This window comes from Grampus griseus, assembly GCF_964374135.1.
Source record: "Grampus griseus genome assembly, chromosome: 10".
Classification (NCBI taxonomy): Eukaryota; Metazoa; Chordata; class Mammalia; order Artiodactyla; family Delphinidae; genus Grampus; species Grampus griseus.
Window position 1 is genome coordinate 76,905,356 of NC_139004.1, and position 17,709 is coordinate 76,923,064.

The window sequence follows — 17,709 nt, forward strand, 5'->3', positions numbered from 1 at the left end:
TATTACCCTGTATCCCCGGTCTTCAACAAATGGCTAAAAAGATTGATTACTAAGTGTTCAAAAGGCTTTTTCGCAATTCTCAACAGTCATGGAAACTAGGGCCTCTTAAGCTTTTTCTTTGAGCCACAGACTCATTAGGCAGCCTGGCCCAGCCAACAGATCCTCTCTCAGAATGGTTTAAAATAAACAGGTAAAATACATAGGAAAGGAAACCAATTATGCTCAGATACGATTGTCAAAATATTTTAAACAAATTGGGAACGTAGTCATGTGTGCGCTTCTTTTATGAAAGTATTAAATGACAAGTGGTGGGTCTATTAGCGACGGTGATTTCTGAGTAGTGATGAACATAAGTGATACTCTGAAATAGCTCCAACAACTCTAAGGCAGTAGGAAGATACTCCCATTTCAATCGCAGAGTCGTAGGACGATCCTATTAAAATGCAGCTGAGATTTGGAGCTTGCGTTCCTCGTGCAAGGAAAAGCTGCATCTCCGTGACAGCTTAGTGGGGGTGCGGGTCTCATTTTTCTCCCCCGTCCCTGAAGTCCACCGAGCCGGTGGACTCCTGATCTGAAAGCTCTTGTAGAAACTTCATAGTCACCACGGCTAGAACGGACCCCAGTGGAAATTGTTCAAGATCAGTGAAAAGCGGGCGTGTTGATGGAGTGGCCGGTTTGTTGGCCTTAAATTAAGGCCTTTGTAAAGGGCAGGGAAAGCAGGTCTCTTAGGGGGCTTTCTTCCTGTCTAACAAAGGGAGGTGTGTACACCTGTCTGAGGCAGTGCAGTATCGATCCCGAAGCAACTCACTGATGGTGGGAGGTTATATTTAGTGCCAGGCAAGAACTGTTTGCTCCCTAGGCTGCCTCATTTGACCTGGTTGTATTGACATCTAGATCGGTCTGTTCTCCACATTTGTCTCTTCACCCATTTCACTTTCCAGCTGAGCGAAGTGAATATATCGTTAAGTTGGGGCTCGCAAATACAGGTGCCCCGGGGCCAGGCAGGGAACACATACAGATGAGGGGAGGGCCGTCAGTGGGAAATTGCAGAATGTGCCCTTCGAAAAGGGGTGACGGACACTCAGCACCGACCAAATGTTGCCCTGCAGGAAGGTGAGCTCAGTTTTGCCCAATATTGTGATTTTTCAGGGATGAGCAGGAAATTGGGATTTTTAGGTAAAAGTTGCTGTTTACAACGTTGGCAGCAAATTCTTTTTTTTTTTTTTTTTTCCCAAAAAGCTTGCAGGGCAAATAAAAAAATATGTCAGGTACTTGCCCCACTTCTAGTTTAGATGAAAACTCCAGCAGGTACAAATGTTATTTATTTGGAGATTTAGCAGTTTTTTGCTAATTTTTCAGTGTCTTTTATGTATAGGAAGCAAACGTTTAGTTTATGTAAGACTACTGTTTTTGAGATCAGCACAAAGAAGCAGTCTGATATATTTTTTAAGTTATACTGTTTAGCATTTCATTATTCACAATAGAGAAAAGGTGGATGCAATCTAGATGTCCATCAGCAATGAATGGGTAAACAAAATATGGTACATACAGACAGCAGAATATTATTTGGCCTTAAAAAGGAAGGAAATTCTAACACATGGGACAGCATGGATGAATCTTGAAGACATTATGCTAAGTGAAATAAGCCAGTTACAAAAAGACAAGTAAATATATATGACTCCACTTACATGAGATATATGGAGTACTAAAACTTACAGAAGGTAGAAGGATGGTTGCCGGGAGCTGCGGGGTGGGGGAAGGGCAGGGGGAAGCTGGGACTTGTTTAATGGGTACACAGTTGCATTTTTGCAAGATGGAAACATTCTGGAGATCTGTGGCACAAGGATTTAGCACAACCGAACTGTACACTTAAAAGTGTTTAAGATGGTAAGTTTTACGTGTATTTTACCACAGTTAAACATTTTGTGTAGTTATATTGTTTAATACTAACACATGGGTGAACAGAACTGAAAGAAGGAAAGAACATCAGAAGGAGTAACCTGTGGCTAATATAAAAGAATTTGAGGGACCTCCCTCGTGGTCCAGCAGTAGAGAATCCGCCTTCCAATGTAGAGGACTCGGGTTTGATCCCTGGTCGGGGAACTAAGATCTCACATGCCGCGCGGCAACTAAGCCCGCGCTTCACATGCAGACTACAGAGCCCACGTGCCCTGGAGCCCATACGCTGCAACGAAAGATCCCACATGCCTCAACGAAGATCCCCCGTGCGGCAACAAAGACCCGACGCAGCCAAAAAAATGAATAAAATAAATAAATATTAAAAAACAATAGAATTTGACCATTTAAAGCAACAGTGGTGATGTGTTACGAGGTTTTAAAACTGAAGTATTGATAGAAATAAAATATATGACAGTACACAAAAAGTGAGTTGGGCAAATAAATTACTGTACAGTTCTTACATTTTTAAGGAGAGATAAAAGTACTCGTTTAAGGTAAACTGTAATAAGTTTAGGATACATATTATAGTCACTGAAAGGATAATATAAGAAATTACAACCAAAAAGACAATAGTGAAGAACAATGGGATAATACAATTTCATTTATAAGCAGTTCAAAAATAGACAAAATGCTGACAAAGATCAGAGTGGTGGCGACCTTAGGGAAAGGTCATGAGGGTACTGCCTGGATGCATGCACGTGCAAACCTGCTGGGGTGCTGGAGAATGTTCATATCTTAATATGGGGGGAGGGGGAGTTACACAGGTGTTTACAGAGGTGAAAGTTAATTGGACTCTACACTTAAGATTTGTGCATTTTAGAGTATGTAAGTTTTACCTTACGAATAAAATAGAAAAATGATTAAAACTTCTTAAAGTTGTAAATTAATAGCTTAAGACAAGAGTCAGCAAACTGTGGCCCACAGCCCAAACCTGACCCTCTACATGTTTTTTAATGACTCACAAACTAAGAAGGGTTTTACATTTTTTGATGGTTGGAAAAAAAATGTAAGGAATATTCATTTTATGACATAAAAATTATATGTATTTCAGATTTGTGTATGTAAGTGCAGTTTTGTCGAAACAACAGTTATATTGTTTACAGTGTAATTTCTTTGTTTCTCAGCTAATACCACTCGAATATTCCAAGGGACCAGAATTGTCAAAACAGGAGTGGTAAGTAGAGAATGTAATCGCTTTGTCGTGTCTGGTTGGTAATTTGCATGCCGTTAAAACTGTCACCACGAGGTGGCAGTATGATGTTGTCTAAATGCTCAATGTGAAGCGGTTAAAATACTGAATAAATTACATTATTCACTCTTAAAATTCAATGCATTATAAAAACAGGCTGTGCGACAGAGTTAAACCAGTAGTGTTATACTGTTATAATTTTTGTAGAGATAAAAATTCTCCGTATTTTTAACTATTTATTATTTGTGGGAGCATAGGACGTAAGAGTGCAAAGGAGTAGACATGCTAAAATTGAAAGATTGTCATTTGGGAATTCCCTGGCAGTTCAGTGGTTAGGACTCGGCGCTTTCACTCAGGGGCCCGGGTTTGATCCCTGGTTGGGGAACTAAGATCCCACAAGCCATGCAGTGCGGCTTTAAAAAAAAAGAAAGAAAAAAGAATGGTTGTCGTTTGCCCAGTTATATTTGCACATTTCTGGAGACTCAGTATCTAAGTTTTCCCCTTTCTAGTGCAACTAATAATCCCAATATTAATTGCAGCTTTGGTGATAACAATAAGAGCCTTTTTTTTTTTTTGCGGTACGCAGGCCTCTCACTGTTGTGGCCTCTCCAGTTGCGGAGCACAGGCTCCGGACGTGCAGGCTCAGCGGCCATGGTTCACGGGCCTAGCCGCTCTGCGGCATGTGGGATCCTCCCGGACCGGGGCACGAACCCGTGTCCCCTGCATCGGCAGGTGGACTCTCAACCACTGCGCCACCAGGGAAGCCCAAGAGCCTAAAATTTATTAAGCTTTTCCCAGGTTTCAGGCACAGATTATTATTTTATTTGCTCCTCAAGATTCGTGTTACTATTACTCCCATTTTATGGATGAGGAAACCGAGGCTCAGTGAGTTAATGTGCCCAGCATCTCCCAGAGAGCAGGTGAGCGATCGTGGACTCAAGCCCAGGCTGCCTGACTGCTCTGTCTGCAGTGCCTTATCTTAAGTGGCACCTGGCATTTCATTAACCAACTTCAGAACTCAACATTTGCTAACTTGGTTGTTCTTCAAAAACAAACTTTTCAAACTGAAACTTGATGATACAGTGATGAAATGTGAGTTGTTCTGGCTGTATTATTTTGAACTGTATAAATGATGGGATGAAATTCTGGATTCTGCACGCCAGGTTTCAAGAACTAAAATTAAACTAATAACTCAGAGCAACACATCTTATTTTCCTAAGATACTATGTACAAATAAAATCTCACAGCTGAGCCCCAATTTAGTATGGTGGGAAGAATGAGCTGAGGTCTGGGCACAGGCAGCCACCTCTACCCCTTAACCTCTCTGCACCTCGTTTTCCTCACCTGTAAAATGGGGTGATGATCATGTGTGTCTCCAGCGTAGCTTGGGAAGGCCCAACACACAGTTGGCACTTGTTAAATAGAATTCTTATCGTTGTCATCTACATGAGCATAGATTTTGCTGTAGATAAATCCGGAGACTCTGGAAGGTACGGTGGCTGTACAGCGCCCAGCACGGGGATGCCGGCTGTAAACAGCTCCCAAAGCCTTCGGTGTAGAGCATGGCTCCTGCTTCCGAACCTGCCGCTTCAGACGTGGGCGGGCCACTGTCCCTCTGTCCATCCACTTCCTCACTTTAAGATGTGGAACCAGATCCTGGGGAGTGTTTCTAGACAAGGGCAGTGTATTCTCCACAAGAGCCACCAGTAAATACAAGACCAAGGGCTCCTGCTTCTTCCAGTGTCATCCCAACAACAGGTGGCAATCTGATGTTGCCACTTCATTGCTTATTTGATGTTTGTCTTTCAAACAACGTGAACGCTACTTATTGTTTTGTCACTTAGCCTCCTCCCGAGCCCTGTCAGTGAAAAGTTGGGGTTGACATGCTGGTTGCAATTTTTAAGTAATTGTAAAAACTTTTAAGAGCAGAGATGGTCATCCGTGGATCACCTCCTGTCAGCTTTGGCACCATGCTTTAGGACACCCCATGAGGAAAGTAAAAAGATGAGTAAAACCCTTGGAGGGTCATACCCAGGGCCTTGTCCCCAGTCCTGATGACTGACACTCTGCTTTCTCTTCCTCTGTCCCTTCCCCCAACCTCCCCGGGTGACCCCTTCAAGCCCACAGCATCTCCCGCCTCTTCGGCCGACATGGCCCCCATCAGCTCGGGGTCTTCCACCTGGACATCCTCTGGCATCCCCTTCTCATTTGTTTCCATGGCAACTGGGATGGGCCCGTCTTCCAGCGGCAGCCAGGCGACGGTGGCCTCGGTGGTCACCAGCACGCTCCTCGCCGGCCTGGGCTTCAGCGGCGGCGGCATCTCCTCCTTCCCCAGCACCGTGTGGCCCACACGCCTGCCCACGGCCGCCGCGGCCAGCAAACAGGCCGGCAGACCCGTCCCGGCCACACCTGAGGCCTTGGCCTCTCCGGGCCCCGACGGCGATTCGGCGCCAACCAAGGACGGCGAGGGTGCCGAGGAGGGGGAGAAGGACGAGAAGAGTGAGAACGAAGACGGCGAGCGGGAACACGAGGAGGAGGGCGAGAAGGGCTCCGAGAAGAAGGAGAGGAACGGCGTGACCCACGCCACGCAGGCGCGGAGCGGCACTGAGCCCAGCCCCGCCCCCTCGGCTCCCGGCAGAGCTGCCCAGGATGGTGGGCGACAGACTATAGCCGGGCGTGAGCGGGACGGCACTGCCATCCCCACCGCCCAGCCCGAGGACGCCCTGGACCCCCGCCCCGTCACCCTCACCCAAGTGCCCCCCACAGTCACAGAGGAGCATTACAGAGAGAATGATCCCAAGAGGCCTGAGACACCGTCTAAGAAGCCTATGTCCCCGGGGGACCGATTTTCTGAAGATAGCAAATTTATCACTGTTAATCCAGGTAAGTGGGCCACTCCTCACTTGAGCCTCCAAGCTGCTGTGAACAGTCCTACCCTTTAAAAAATAATTGGGGGCAGGGGATAAGGATCCAGAGAGTGCTTAATATTCCTGGAATTTTGTGTGTCTCTGGTATAAAAATGTGTTTGTGTGTGTGTGTATGTGTGTGTGTCTTTTTAATTCTAATAAGAATCACCTACTCTCTTATCGTTGCTGGACTGTCTTGCCTTGATACTTGGTACCTGGTAAAATCGACTTGCCTCAGAATAACTCCAAGCACTTCAACCAGGCCCTGGTAAATGAATAAAAAAGACATCGATCTTAATAAGTTTATCCTTCAAGATTTCATTCCTTATTCACTTGTTGAGCACCTGTGTTTATGGACTGCCCGTTTGGTGCCAGGCCCTGGGCTGGGTGCTAACCCCGGTGAGCACGGTCCCTGTTGCTTGAAGCTTACAGCGTAAAGGAGAAGACAGGGGTGGCGGCATCTCACCAGGGTGCACGCCGGGAAATCAGGAAGCAAGAATGTTAGAAAGCAAGCCAGCAAGTTCGCTGAAAAGCCAGAAAACGAGCTAACTGTTCGGTAAATAATAGAGGAAATAAACAGGGTGTTGTCAGAGAAAATAATCAGGAAGAGGGCAGGGCAGGGCGGTTTTTGAATTAAGAAAGGCCCCTCTGGGGAAGTGACATTTACATTAAAGCTGAAAGCGTGGGGATGGGGAGAGCTGGTATTATTAGCCCATGATCCCAGCCCGAGGAACAGGGCTCTCGCTCTCAGAGCCCTGTTTGCTCTGTGAATTAGCGAGTTCCTGGATGGTAAGACCAGGGCATGGCTGGTCTGGCCTCCACGGGGAGGATGTGATCCCCATCACGCTGACCGAGGGCAACTTTGTGACTCTGTCATGTGCTCAAATCTTTTTCATTTCTTTTTTTTAAAATATTTATTTATTTATGGCCGCTTTGGGTCTTCGTTGCTGTGCGCGGGCTTTCTCTGGTTGCAGTGAGCGGAGGCTACTCTTCGTTGCAGTGTGTGGGCTTCTCATCGTGGCTTCTGTTGTAGCGGAGCATGGGCTCTAGGCGCGTGGGCTTCAGTAGCTGTGGCACACGGGCTCAGTAGTTGTGGCTGAAAGGCTCTAGAGCACAGGCTCAGTAGTTGTGGCACACGGGCTTAGTTGCTCCACAGCATGTGGGATCTTCCCGGACCGAGGATCGAACCCATGACCCCTGCATTGGCAGGCGGATTCTTAACCACTGTGCCACCAGGGAAGTCCACGCTCAAATCTTAATGAACCATCCTGATGGTTTCTACAAGGGAGCCCTGAGCGTGAGGGGTTGTTATTGTTGTGAGGGGTTTTCTTAATAAGAAATTCTTTCTTTTGCCAGACTACAAGATGTTTAGCAACAATTTTTTTTGCATCTAAGCTGTTGTGGAGTTATAAGAGTGCAAAAAAAAAAAAAAGCAACTGGTAAATATTTATTTGCTTTTGCACTTGTAAACATTAAAATTCATCTAAAGCTGAGACCTCGTATGTTAAGATACAACTTAGAATAAATTTTCATGTTTTGAATTACGTTCCTCCTTAAAGCTGGTATGGACTCATTTTCTGAAGTGTGGGTTTGCTATGGGCGTTGCTCACTTTTAGGGAAAAGTGCAGAGTGGCCCTCCAAGGAATTGAGTGGAGGAAATATCGAGCCACTTGTGAAGCTGTTTGAAGATATTCCTGCATGAGCAGTGACATTCCCTCTAGGAACTGGCTGTGAAAAAGTTGGATTTCTTGCGTTTGAAGATATTGAAGAAATATTTATATAGTACCCACTGTGTCCCAGGCACTGGACTAGGTACTGGTAGTAGACTCTAGATCTAGTCAGGCCTTGCTCTTCTGGGGTTTATGTTCTAATGGACAAGCTTGAGACTATTCCAGTAAACAACTGCATAACGTCAAGTGCTGGAGTCGGGGACAGGGACAGTATAGCATCAGATGGTCAAGGGATGGCATTTGAATGGAGACTCAGGTGGTGAGAAGGACTTAGCTATGCCATGATCCATGAACGAGCGTTCTAGGCTGCAGGAGGGGCAGCAGGTCCAGAGACCCTAAAGTGAGAACTAATTAGGATCATCAAGGAGCCATCAGAGGGCCAGTGTGTCTAGACCGCCAAGGTGAAGGATACAGGCTGAGTTCACAGACAAGCAGAGCTCAGATCAGGAAGGGGCTCATCAGCCACGCTGCGGATTTGGTTCCAACGGGTATGGAAAAGCAGTGATGGATTTCAGCAAGAGAGTCACTCATCTGATTAACCTTCTCAGAAGGTCATGTGGGCCTCTGTGTGGACATCTGGGGAGGCAAGAACGGACACAGGGAGTAGAGTTAGGAGGTGATGGCAATGGTGACTCGGACCGCTGTGGTTTCTCCAAAGACAAGCGGTGGACCTGGAATTGCTTGTCAAGCTTGAGTGGTTTGGCCTCTGGACTGGAGGCTCTGGCAAGTTGCACTCCCAGCCTGCTCCTCTTAAACATTTTTTTTTGTCCACACTCCTGAAAAGTGTGGCTTGCTAAGAGCTTGGGTTGGGAGTGTTGATACCTTGAGAGACTGGTGAGGGTGGGGACCTGGGACGTAGTCCAAGTAAGCAGAAATGAGTCATTGCAATGGGAGTCAAGTTCCAGAGTCCAAGGAAAGGGGAGAAGAAACAGGTGGTAAACCTGGGGTATTTCCACCTCCAGGTACGGGGCGTGCGGGTCTCAAGTTTCAACGCTGCAGGCATCTGAGCGTCTGCCATCTTGGCAGGGTAGCTCTGGAGTCAGATCCCTACAGTAGGCTCTGCCCTTTATTCACGCAGGGTCCTCAGGCCAGTCTTTGCCCAGAGTCTGTCTGTAAAGTGGGGATAGGCATAGCCCTTAGTGCCACAGGAGGTGCAGAGTCACCCTTGTCGGTGACAAGGAACGAGGAGCTTTCGGCAGCCTGAGGGCCACATGATGGCACTGGTGACTTAGGAGGCCCCTCATAGGTCCTTCTTCTGCAGTCATCCTTGGATATTAAAGAGCATGTGGAGACTGTGGTCCCCAATGAGCTGGCTTTAAAAATGACCTCCAGGAACTCCGCTCTGTCCCCAGCACTGGTGAATCAGAGCATCTTCCCTTGCCACCTTCATCTCAATGGGAACATCCACTCCTTCCCAAAGCCAAAAGGGATCTTCCTTTAGAATTCCAGGCAGTTCCAGGCAATTCCAGGTTGAGAGTAGTCGTGGGGATCGGTTAAGCCAGAGATTGGCAAACTTCTTCTGCAAACAGCCAGAGAGAGCAGACATTTTCAGCTTTGTGAACCATAGGTCTTTGCTGAAAGTGTGCATCTCTGCCAGGTAGCACGGAAGCAGCCAGTGCTACCGTGCCCAGTGCTACCCAAATGGGCGGATGTGATTGGGTTCTGGTGAAACTCTGTTTACAAAAACAGGCAGTGGACCTCATTTGATTGGTGAGCTGTCATTTGCTGACCCCTGGTTTAAGCAGAAACGTGTGTACCCACTGGTGAATAAAAGATGTGAGTAACTTGAGGGTAAAACCCGAAAACCCTGCATTGTCCACGACCCCCAAGGTCTCACTTTGCTTCCATCCATCTCAGCCTTTTCTCCATCTGCCTCCTCCAGCTTGGTGTTTATTTTTTAAACGAAATCACCATCATTTTAATGTTAGTGGTGACTTCTTTGAAAGACTGTGGATGTACATTTGTTTAAATCTGTTCCACATTTATTTTTTCTTCGTGTTAAAAACAATTCTTTAAATCAATATTTAGTCTCTTTGAAAAAAGCGTTAACGTTTAAAGTTACAAACTGTGTTATATTTTTACCAGCATCTCAAAAAGGCTTGATGTTTGATAACATCTTTTCAAGTGCTATGAGTAGTAGCTTTAGTATTAACTTGCAGGGAAGGAGAAGAGGGGAATGCTTCTCTAGAAGAAGGGGCCGGCTCAGACACATGCAGAGATCAGGCAGGCGGTAGGCATGGTCCGTCCCTCAGGAGGCACAGCCCAGATGTGGTGTGGGCACCCTCAGATGCCTACTGGTGCAGTAAAATGTTCTCGGGATGGTACGTGGCCTGCCCCAGCAAAAGCATTTCAGGGTGGGCATTGTCTACAAACTCATCACGCAGTGCTGGGATTTTTCATTTTTCTTTCCTTAAAATCAGGGCTCCTTTTTCAGATTCAGTCTTGGTCAGAACCCCATTATGTAAACACTCATTCACCGAAAGCTTGTTGACTGCCTTCTCGGGGTCAATTAAAGAGACAGTCCAGTTTAGGGGTCAGGAAAGTACAGTCTCCAGGCCAGAACTGGCCCCTGGCTGGCCTTTGTCCTGCCCCTGAGCTAGGAATGGACAGTGTTGGTCAGCGACTGAGGGCTGCTGTTCTGCTCTGAGCCAGAGTCAAGGGTGCTAAGCTCCAGCCACCCCACTCCTTTTGGGCAAACCCCACTCCTTTGGGCACCTCTTTGGAACTTTCAAGCTCTAAAGAAAACCTTTGACTATAAAAATAATTACATCACTGGTTAACATTCGTTCCATGCTGGTGTTGTCTGTGCTAAAAGCCAAAATGTGATGTCACTTAATCCCCCGGGAGGCCCGTGCTGTCCTTGTTGCCATTAGGCCAGTGAGGAAACTGAGGCTCAGACGGTTAAGGAACGTGCCCCGGGCAAGACGTGGCGAGACCGGGGGTCAGAAATGGGCCCTGACTCCATCGTGGTGCTGCCTGCATCCCGCCTTAGGGGCTTGCTCCCTGAGTGGGCAACACAAGATGGTTTCAGGTGAAGTGTTAATTATTAAACGAGTATTTGAACGTGTACTTTTAAAAAGATACCATTTTTTAATTTACGGCACAGGTTCTCAACCAGAGTGATGATTTTGTTCCCCTTCCCTGCAGGGATATTTGGCAATATCTGGAAACACTTTTGGTTATCATGACTGAGGAGGGGGCTGCTACTGGCATTTAGTGGGAGGAGACCAAGGCTGCTGCTAAACATCCTACAGGGCACAGACCAGCCCTGCAACAAAGAATGACCTGGTCCAAAGTGTTGATAGCGCCATGGCGGAGAAACTATGATTTATAGTATTAACGTAAAGTTCCTTTTCAAAGTGTACTTGAGGGAAAAAATAGTAGTTAATTTAAGGTCAGAAAGAAGTAGCAATACAGGCTCATGAAGATAGGGCAGACATCATGAATGTGAAACTCAGCTGGGGTATATGGAGGTAGGAAAATGTTGCATACTTTATTCAAAATAAAATAGAACAGGCACTTGTATGGACTACCGTGGCAGTTTGCAGTCAGGTTTTTTGTGGGGAGAAGTTTTCTACGTAATTCTGCTTGCCCCGGGTCTTGGCTGTGATCTTCCTGGGAGTGTTGGAAAGAACTAGCTCAGGTGCCCTGAAGGCACCCGTGTGATTTAGTTTCCTCCCGGGAAGTGTCTGGGTCCTTGGAAGTTTCTGCCCCCCACTGAGTGACCTTTGAACTAGGACAGCCTGTGTATCTCTTAGTGCAGGCAACCACACCTCACCAAGAACACCGAGGTTTCCAAAGAGGCTGGGGTCAGGAATTCAGGCTGTAAGGAGTGGTGTGTTTGACATGAGTCCTGACTGATGGCAGAGTCACGTGACGTTGCAATGACGTGTCTGTGGCGGTGATTTCTGGTAGATGAGGACCTGCCGTATATATGGGACTTCGAATTAAATTGGGATTTATCAAACGCCCTCAACTTTCCAGCACCTAATGGAAATACACATGACAGTTCCACTGTTGAGTCTGATTAAGTGAGCTCTGTGTGAAATGGTAAGGAGGGCTTATTGATGAGAACTCCTAGTGGTGATATAAATTGAAACACATGACAGATGCTCTAAATCCAGCTCAGACGTGGTAATCGGAACATGGAACCCGTGTCCCGTTGCAGGAGAATATATGTATTTGTAACCCACAATCGTGTCTCTGGTTTAGCTAATGCCAGGGCTCCAGCAAATTAAGACAAATTTTGTGGCCCTATAAAAAAGCGGCCGCCTGTTTACTTCACACCCATTAAGGGGGCTACCACGAAACCCCCAAACCAAAGCAAAACAGAAAATAAGGTGTTGGTGAGGATGTGAAGAAATGGGGACCCTTGTGCCCCGTTGGTGGGAATGTAAAGTGGAAGCCACTTGGGAAACAGTATGGAGGTTCCCCGCAAAATTAAAAATAGCATTACCATATGATCCAGCAATCCCACTTATGGGTATTTACCCAAGAGAATTGAAAGCAGAGTCTTGAAGAGATATTTGTACACTCATGTTCATAACAGCATTATTTATAGTAGCCAAGGGGTGGAAGCAACCCAAATGACCGATGAATAGATGAACAAAATGTGGTATACACCTATAGTGGAATATTATTCAGCCTTAAAAAAGAAGGAAATCGTGTCGCATGCTACAACATGGATGAACCTTGAGGACTTATTAGTGAAGTAAGTCAGTCCCCAAAAGACAAATATATATATATGGATATGATTCCATATATATATATATATATATATATATATATATGAGTCCACTTAGGTGAGGTACCTAGAGTGTAGTCAAGTTGTAAGGCAGAAAGAAAGTAGGATGGTGGTTACCAGGAGCTGGGGTCGGGGTGTTGGGGAATTGCTGTTTAAAAGGTGCAGAGTTTCCGTTTCACAGATGAAAAACAGATTCTGGAAATCGATTGCACAACAGTGTGATATGCTTACCCCTACTGAACTGTACTGTTAGACATGGTTAAGACGGTGACTTTTATGTGTGTTTTAGCACAGTTTTTTACAAAAACCAGCGCCTTAATTCACAGCTGCGGGTGGTTTTGAAGGAGTGGCCTTATCAGAGCAAATGCAGTCCCGTTGTGCGCGACTGAACCCGGCTGTAGATGTCTGAGTGTGCAGACATCTGCTCCTAATCGTTCTTGAAAAGTGAAAGAATCCTACTTTCCCCGAGTCCTGAGAGTGGCCTCTCAGATCCAAGCTCATTTTAGTCTTGACCACGTAGGGGTTCTTGTCCTGAAGCAGAAGTTGAGCCCTCACTGCGGGGTAGGAAGCGTTTCAGAAAGGTCCATCTGATGTCTCACTGCCTGTAGCATTTATAGTACATTGTACTCCGTTTTTATTTGCTTCTACTGGGATGAGAGCCAAGCCAGTAAAAGGCAAACAGCATTAATTCAGTGATGACATATGCCACTGAAAACTGTTTTTCTTTCTTTTTTTTTTTTTTTTTAATTTTTTGGAAAAAGCAGAACGGAGGCACTTTACTCAGATTCTGGTGGATGTGGAAATAAAAGCTGGGAGGAGGGAGGGCTGTGGGGAGGTCATTAAACCCTCCCTCCCTCCCGCAGATGCTCAGAGAGGGTTAGGTATTAGACAGCATTTTGCCGTGAGTTTCCACTGGAAGACATTTCTGAGACCGGCTCATTCTCTGAGTCCCGGCCCTGCCTGGCCTCACATCTTCTGACCCTCTTAGCCGCCCCTCATCTGCACATCACATCCATGGGGGTAGAGGGTGGTGTAAGTTGATACCTCCTTTCCATTTTTATCATCTTACACACAGACCAGGAAGATGCAGCCCTGGAAAGAGTATGAAGAAGGTCCAAGTCCACAGAGAGGAATGGCCCACGTTTATAGAGGGAGCAACTGTCTGATTCGTTTCTAATTGGTTGAAAAATAAAATCTCTTTGAAAATAAATATGGAATTGGTAAAGCTGCCTGGTCAGAAGCAGCCTCTTCTCTCGAGCTGAATTAGTAATTTCAGAATCCTGGTCAGGAGTTTTATTAAACCATGATTTTTGCTTTTGATGATAAGGCCTTTGTCAAAGTCCCAGGTGTGTGCGTTGTTCTGCTGATTCTTTGGGTCAGAGTGCCATCCTGCAGACAGAAATTCGACTGGCCAGAGGGAGCTGGCAGCAGGAGTTAGGAGTGAAGAAAGCAGGTCCGATGTGAGACATTAGGAAGCAATGAGGACTGTGGCAAACTGATGAGCCATGCCCTGTCTTAGAGAGTGTGCTGCTTGGTTCTAGCTGATGTTTGCCATGTGGGAATTCAGACCTGTGTTGCTAGCCAGTTTTGAACATCTCCAGGAGAAGATTCCCTTTTTGATTTTTTTGTGAACTCTATTGTTTATTAAATCTTGGCAACTAACTCACAATTTAATTAATAACTCCTGGGGGAGGGGTGCCAAGCCAGACACATCTGTGGGCTGCCAGTTCACACAACCCATGGCAGGCAGGAATCAAAGGGCTATGCCTGCTGGCAAAACCAAACCAGCTGGACAAATCAGAGATGGAGGCAAGAAGGAGGTGCATTAACCCAGAGGTCCTGCACTTGTCCTGGTGTCAGGATTCGGGCATCACAGAGAGAGGCAAACCTTCCAGGAGCAGGGTGGCCAGGCTCTGCTGGACCTTTCAGGAGGCAGCTGGGATACAAGTGAAGCTCTGAATAAAAGTGAGCTGCTCCTAACAGTTGGGAGCATCTAATTTTATCACAGTCAGCGCCGTTGCTTGGTTCCGTTGAAAGGAAGAACGAACGTTCTCTGGACGCGGGCACTGTGACCAGTCTGGCTTTCTGAGGATGCAGCCCGTGCAGTCACACAGCCCTGTGCTCAGAAGGCCCTGTGTTCGCCTTCATGTTCTGCTGTCGTTTCTTGAAACTCTTTCATAATTTCTGATCAAGACGCCCTGTGATTTCGTTTTGCATCTGGCGCAATCTGCTTTGCACAGATTATCTCATTTCATCCTTCGAAGTCCCCTGAGAGGTGAGCGTTATCATCTATTTCCCTTTGACAGAGGAGCGACCAGAGGCTCAGAGACAGGCAGTCACTTATCCAAAGTCACACAGCTAGAAAGGCCTAAGCCAGAATTTGTAATCAGGTCTGCCTGACTCTGAAGGGCAGGATGTTGGTTTCTCTGAAAAGCTGATAGTATGTTCTAGTCTCTGGGGGCCTTGGTGTGGGGAAGATTGTCAGGAGACTGAAGCAAAGGAGGAAGAGAGTGTGTACCCAGCTCAGGCGGCATGTTAGGTGTCCCTAGTAGCTTCTGGTCGTTCACTATTGGATTCTGCTTTCTCCTTTGAGGGCCTGCTGGGCCACAGATTGAGTCAGGCAGTGGGACAAGCGTCTCTCCTGAAGGATGGCAAGAAGCGTAGTGCAGTCTTGTCTCAGGGCAGACTTTGAGGTACTGTCTCTTCGCTGGTGGTCTCCTCACAGGCAGCCCTCTGCTGCTGATGCCCGTAGAACCCATTTGAGGTTCTGTGTGGTTGCCACCCATGCCCTCATTTATTCCAGGGGGATTCCGATTCAGCAGACACCCGATGAGCACTCAGCATCTGCCTGGCGCCGTGCTAGGGTGTTGAAGAGGGAGAGGATGCTGGTGGTGATGGTGATAATTAGTGATGCTGTGGGTGGTGGGTGGGGATGGTGATGACCGTCATCACAGTTGATAATGTTAACCAGGTGCTATGGTTGCCAGGCAACATGCGAAGTGTTTTATTGCATTAGCTCGTGTAATCCTCGCGCCACCCACGAGGTAGTGAGCAATATTATTATTTCCACTTACAGATGAGGAAACTGAGGCCCAGAGAGGTTAAGTAACTTGCCCAGAGTTGCATAGCTAGTAGGAGACAGAGCTTTATTACTGTTCTATATACAGAGAAGATCAGCCCTGCTTTGGGGGACCTTACAGTAAGTAGTAAAAGGGCACTTGTAGGGCTTCCCTGGTGGCGCAGTGCTTGAGAGTCCACCAGCCGATGCAGGGGACACGGGTTCGTGCCCCGGTCCGGGAAGATCCCACATGCCGCAGAGCGGCTGGGCCCGTGAGCCATGGCCGCGGAGCCTGTGCGTCCAGAGCCTGTGCTCCGCAACGGGAGAGGCCACAACAGTGAGAGGCCCGCATACCGCAAAAAAAAAAAAAAGAGCACTTGTAATTGAGTGTGATGCGTGCCGTAAAAGAAGTGCACAGTGACAACCACCGTGACGAGAATGAGAGTATTTACTTAGCATTTGGTCAATGCCGGGCACACGTCTAAGCGTTCTACGTGCATCTTAAGTTTTCCCACCACCTCTATGAAGTAGGTTTTTTTATCCCATTTTATAGATGAAGAACTCCAGGCCTAAACTGATTTAAGTTATTGGTTAGAGGTCACGTAGAAGGTGGCAGAGCCAGGATTTGAACCTGTGATCTTTACTCTGCCCTCCAGAGCACAGACCGAGGGTCTGGGAAGGCTTCACAGAGAAGGTGGCACCTGAACCAGGACTGAGGAATGAAGAGGAGCTTCTGAGGGCGGGGTGGGAAAGGTGTTCCTGGCAGTGAGATCAGCAGGGACAAAGGCAGAGAGGTGGGCCCATGGCCCAGCATGGTCACTGGGTGGGTGGGTGTGACCGGAACCCATTGCAGGGGGTGCAGCAGGTGATGATGGGGCGGGAGGAAGGCCCACTCGTGAAGGGTTTTGCTGTCCCTGAGGGCAGTGTGGGATTCCTCAGGAGAGTGAAGGGCACAGATTCCACATGACTGTGTGGCCATGGAATGAAATTCCGGGCTCCTGGTACTGCGAAGACAAAGCAGTACTGTGTATTTTAACATGATCTCAGCTTTCTCATGCCCGCATGGAAATCCACGAGCACTCCTATATTTGCCTGACCTTTATGTAAAAGACCCGGGCAAATCCGGCTGCCGGTCATTAGTCCAGGCCAAGATTAAAGTGCTGTCAGAATCATTTCCTTAGGTCTCTGTCTCACACTGCAAGGTGTTGCCAGCCTGAGTTCTCCTCCATAGAAACCGCCACTTCGGGGGCTGTCCAGAGAAGGATTTCTGATGTGTTCATTACTCCATCCCCTCACAAAAACGACAACAAAAAACCTTACACATGGGCTTCCCTGGTGGCGCAGTGGTTGGAAATCCGCCTGCCAATGCAGGGGACGCGGGTTCGTGTCCCTGTCTGGGAAGATCCCACATGCCGCGGAGCGGCTGGGCCCATTGAGCCATGGCCACTGAGCTTGCACGTCCGGAGCCTGTGCTCCACAACGGGAGAGGCCACAACAGTGAGAGGCCCGCATACCGCAAAAAAAAAAAAACAAAAAACCTTACACAGCGCCATGAAATATTAGAAAGAGAAGTAGCTCAGTGGGGAAACCTGAGGGACAATTTTGGCGAAGGGTCCTTTTCAGTGATTGAGGATGAGAAGGACCTGGGGTTTGCATTCGGTCTCCTCCCCGTAGCTGCCTACTGTGTAGCAGCTCAGGCAAGAATCCTTTTCTGTAAGAAGGCAAGGAAAGAAAGAAGACCCTGGGTATGCAGGGGCTTCCCACGGCGGATAGTGAGCTCCTTGGACGTGTGGCCTGTAATGTCGTCCCTCCTGCCATATTTTCCATTAACAGGACCACCCGGGCTTGGGGATTCCCCACTGCCAGCCAGATTATTAGCTGGCTGGGCTGCCCCCTGCTGGAGCCCTGCAAAATTGTCCTCATTTGCAACTGTGGTTTTTGCCGCACGTGTGTTTACACATTCTAACCCAGTTAACTCATACCACGTAAGAGCTACATAATCAAAATCCCATAAATTCCTAATTAAAATCCCTGCTTTATCTAAAGATACAAGAACAATGGGGGAAAGTGTGGCTGGCGGCCAGAGCTTTGCAATTAAAGCATTATATCGCGGGACAGACTGC

The 17,709-nt window shown here is 47.3% G+C and overlaps 1 protein-coding gene across 2 annotated transcripts in view; it reads left to right on the forward strand.

Annotated features, from left to right (window-relative positions):
• PTPRG (protein tyrosine phosphatase receptor type G) overlaps positions 1-17,709 on the forward strand; it is a 732,636-nt gene that overhangs the window by 625,356 nt on the left and 89,571 nt on the right. For both annotated transcript variants that reach the window (XM_082663439.1, XM_082663438.1), the window contains exons 11-12: positions 3,084-3,133; positions 5,269-6,031. In XM_082663439.1, the coding sequence (XP_082519565.1) occupies positions 3,084-3,133; positions 5,269-6,031 (813 nt within the window). The remainder of the gene's footprint in view (positions 1-3,083; positions 3,134-5,268; positions 6,032-17,709) is intronic.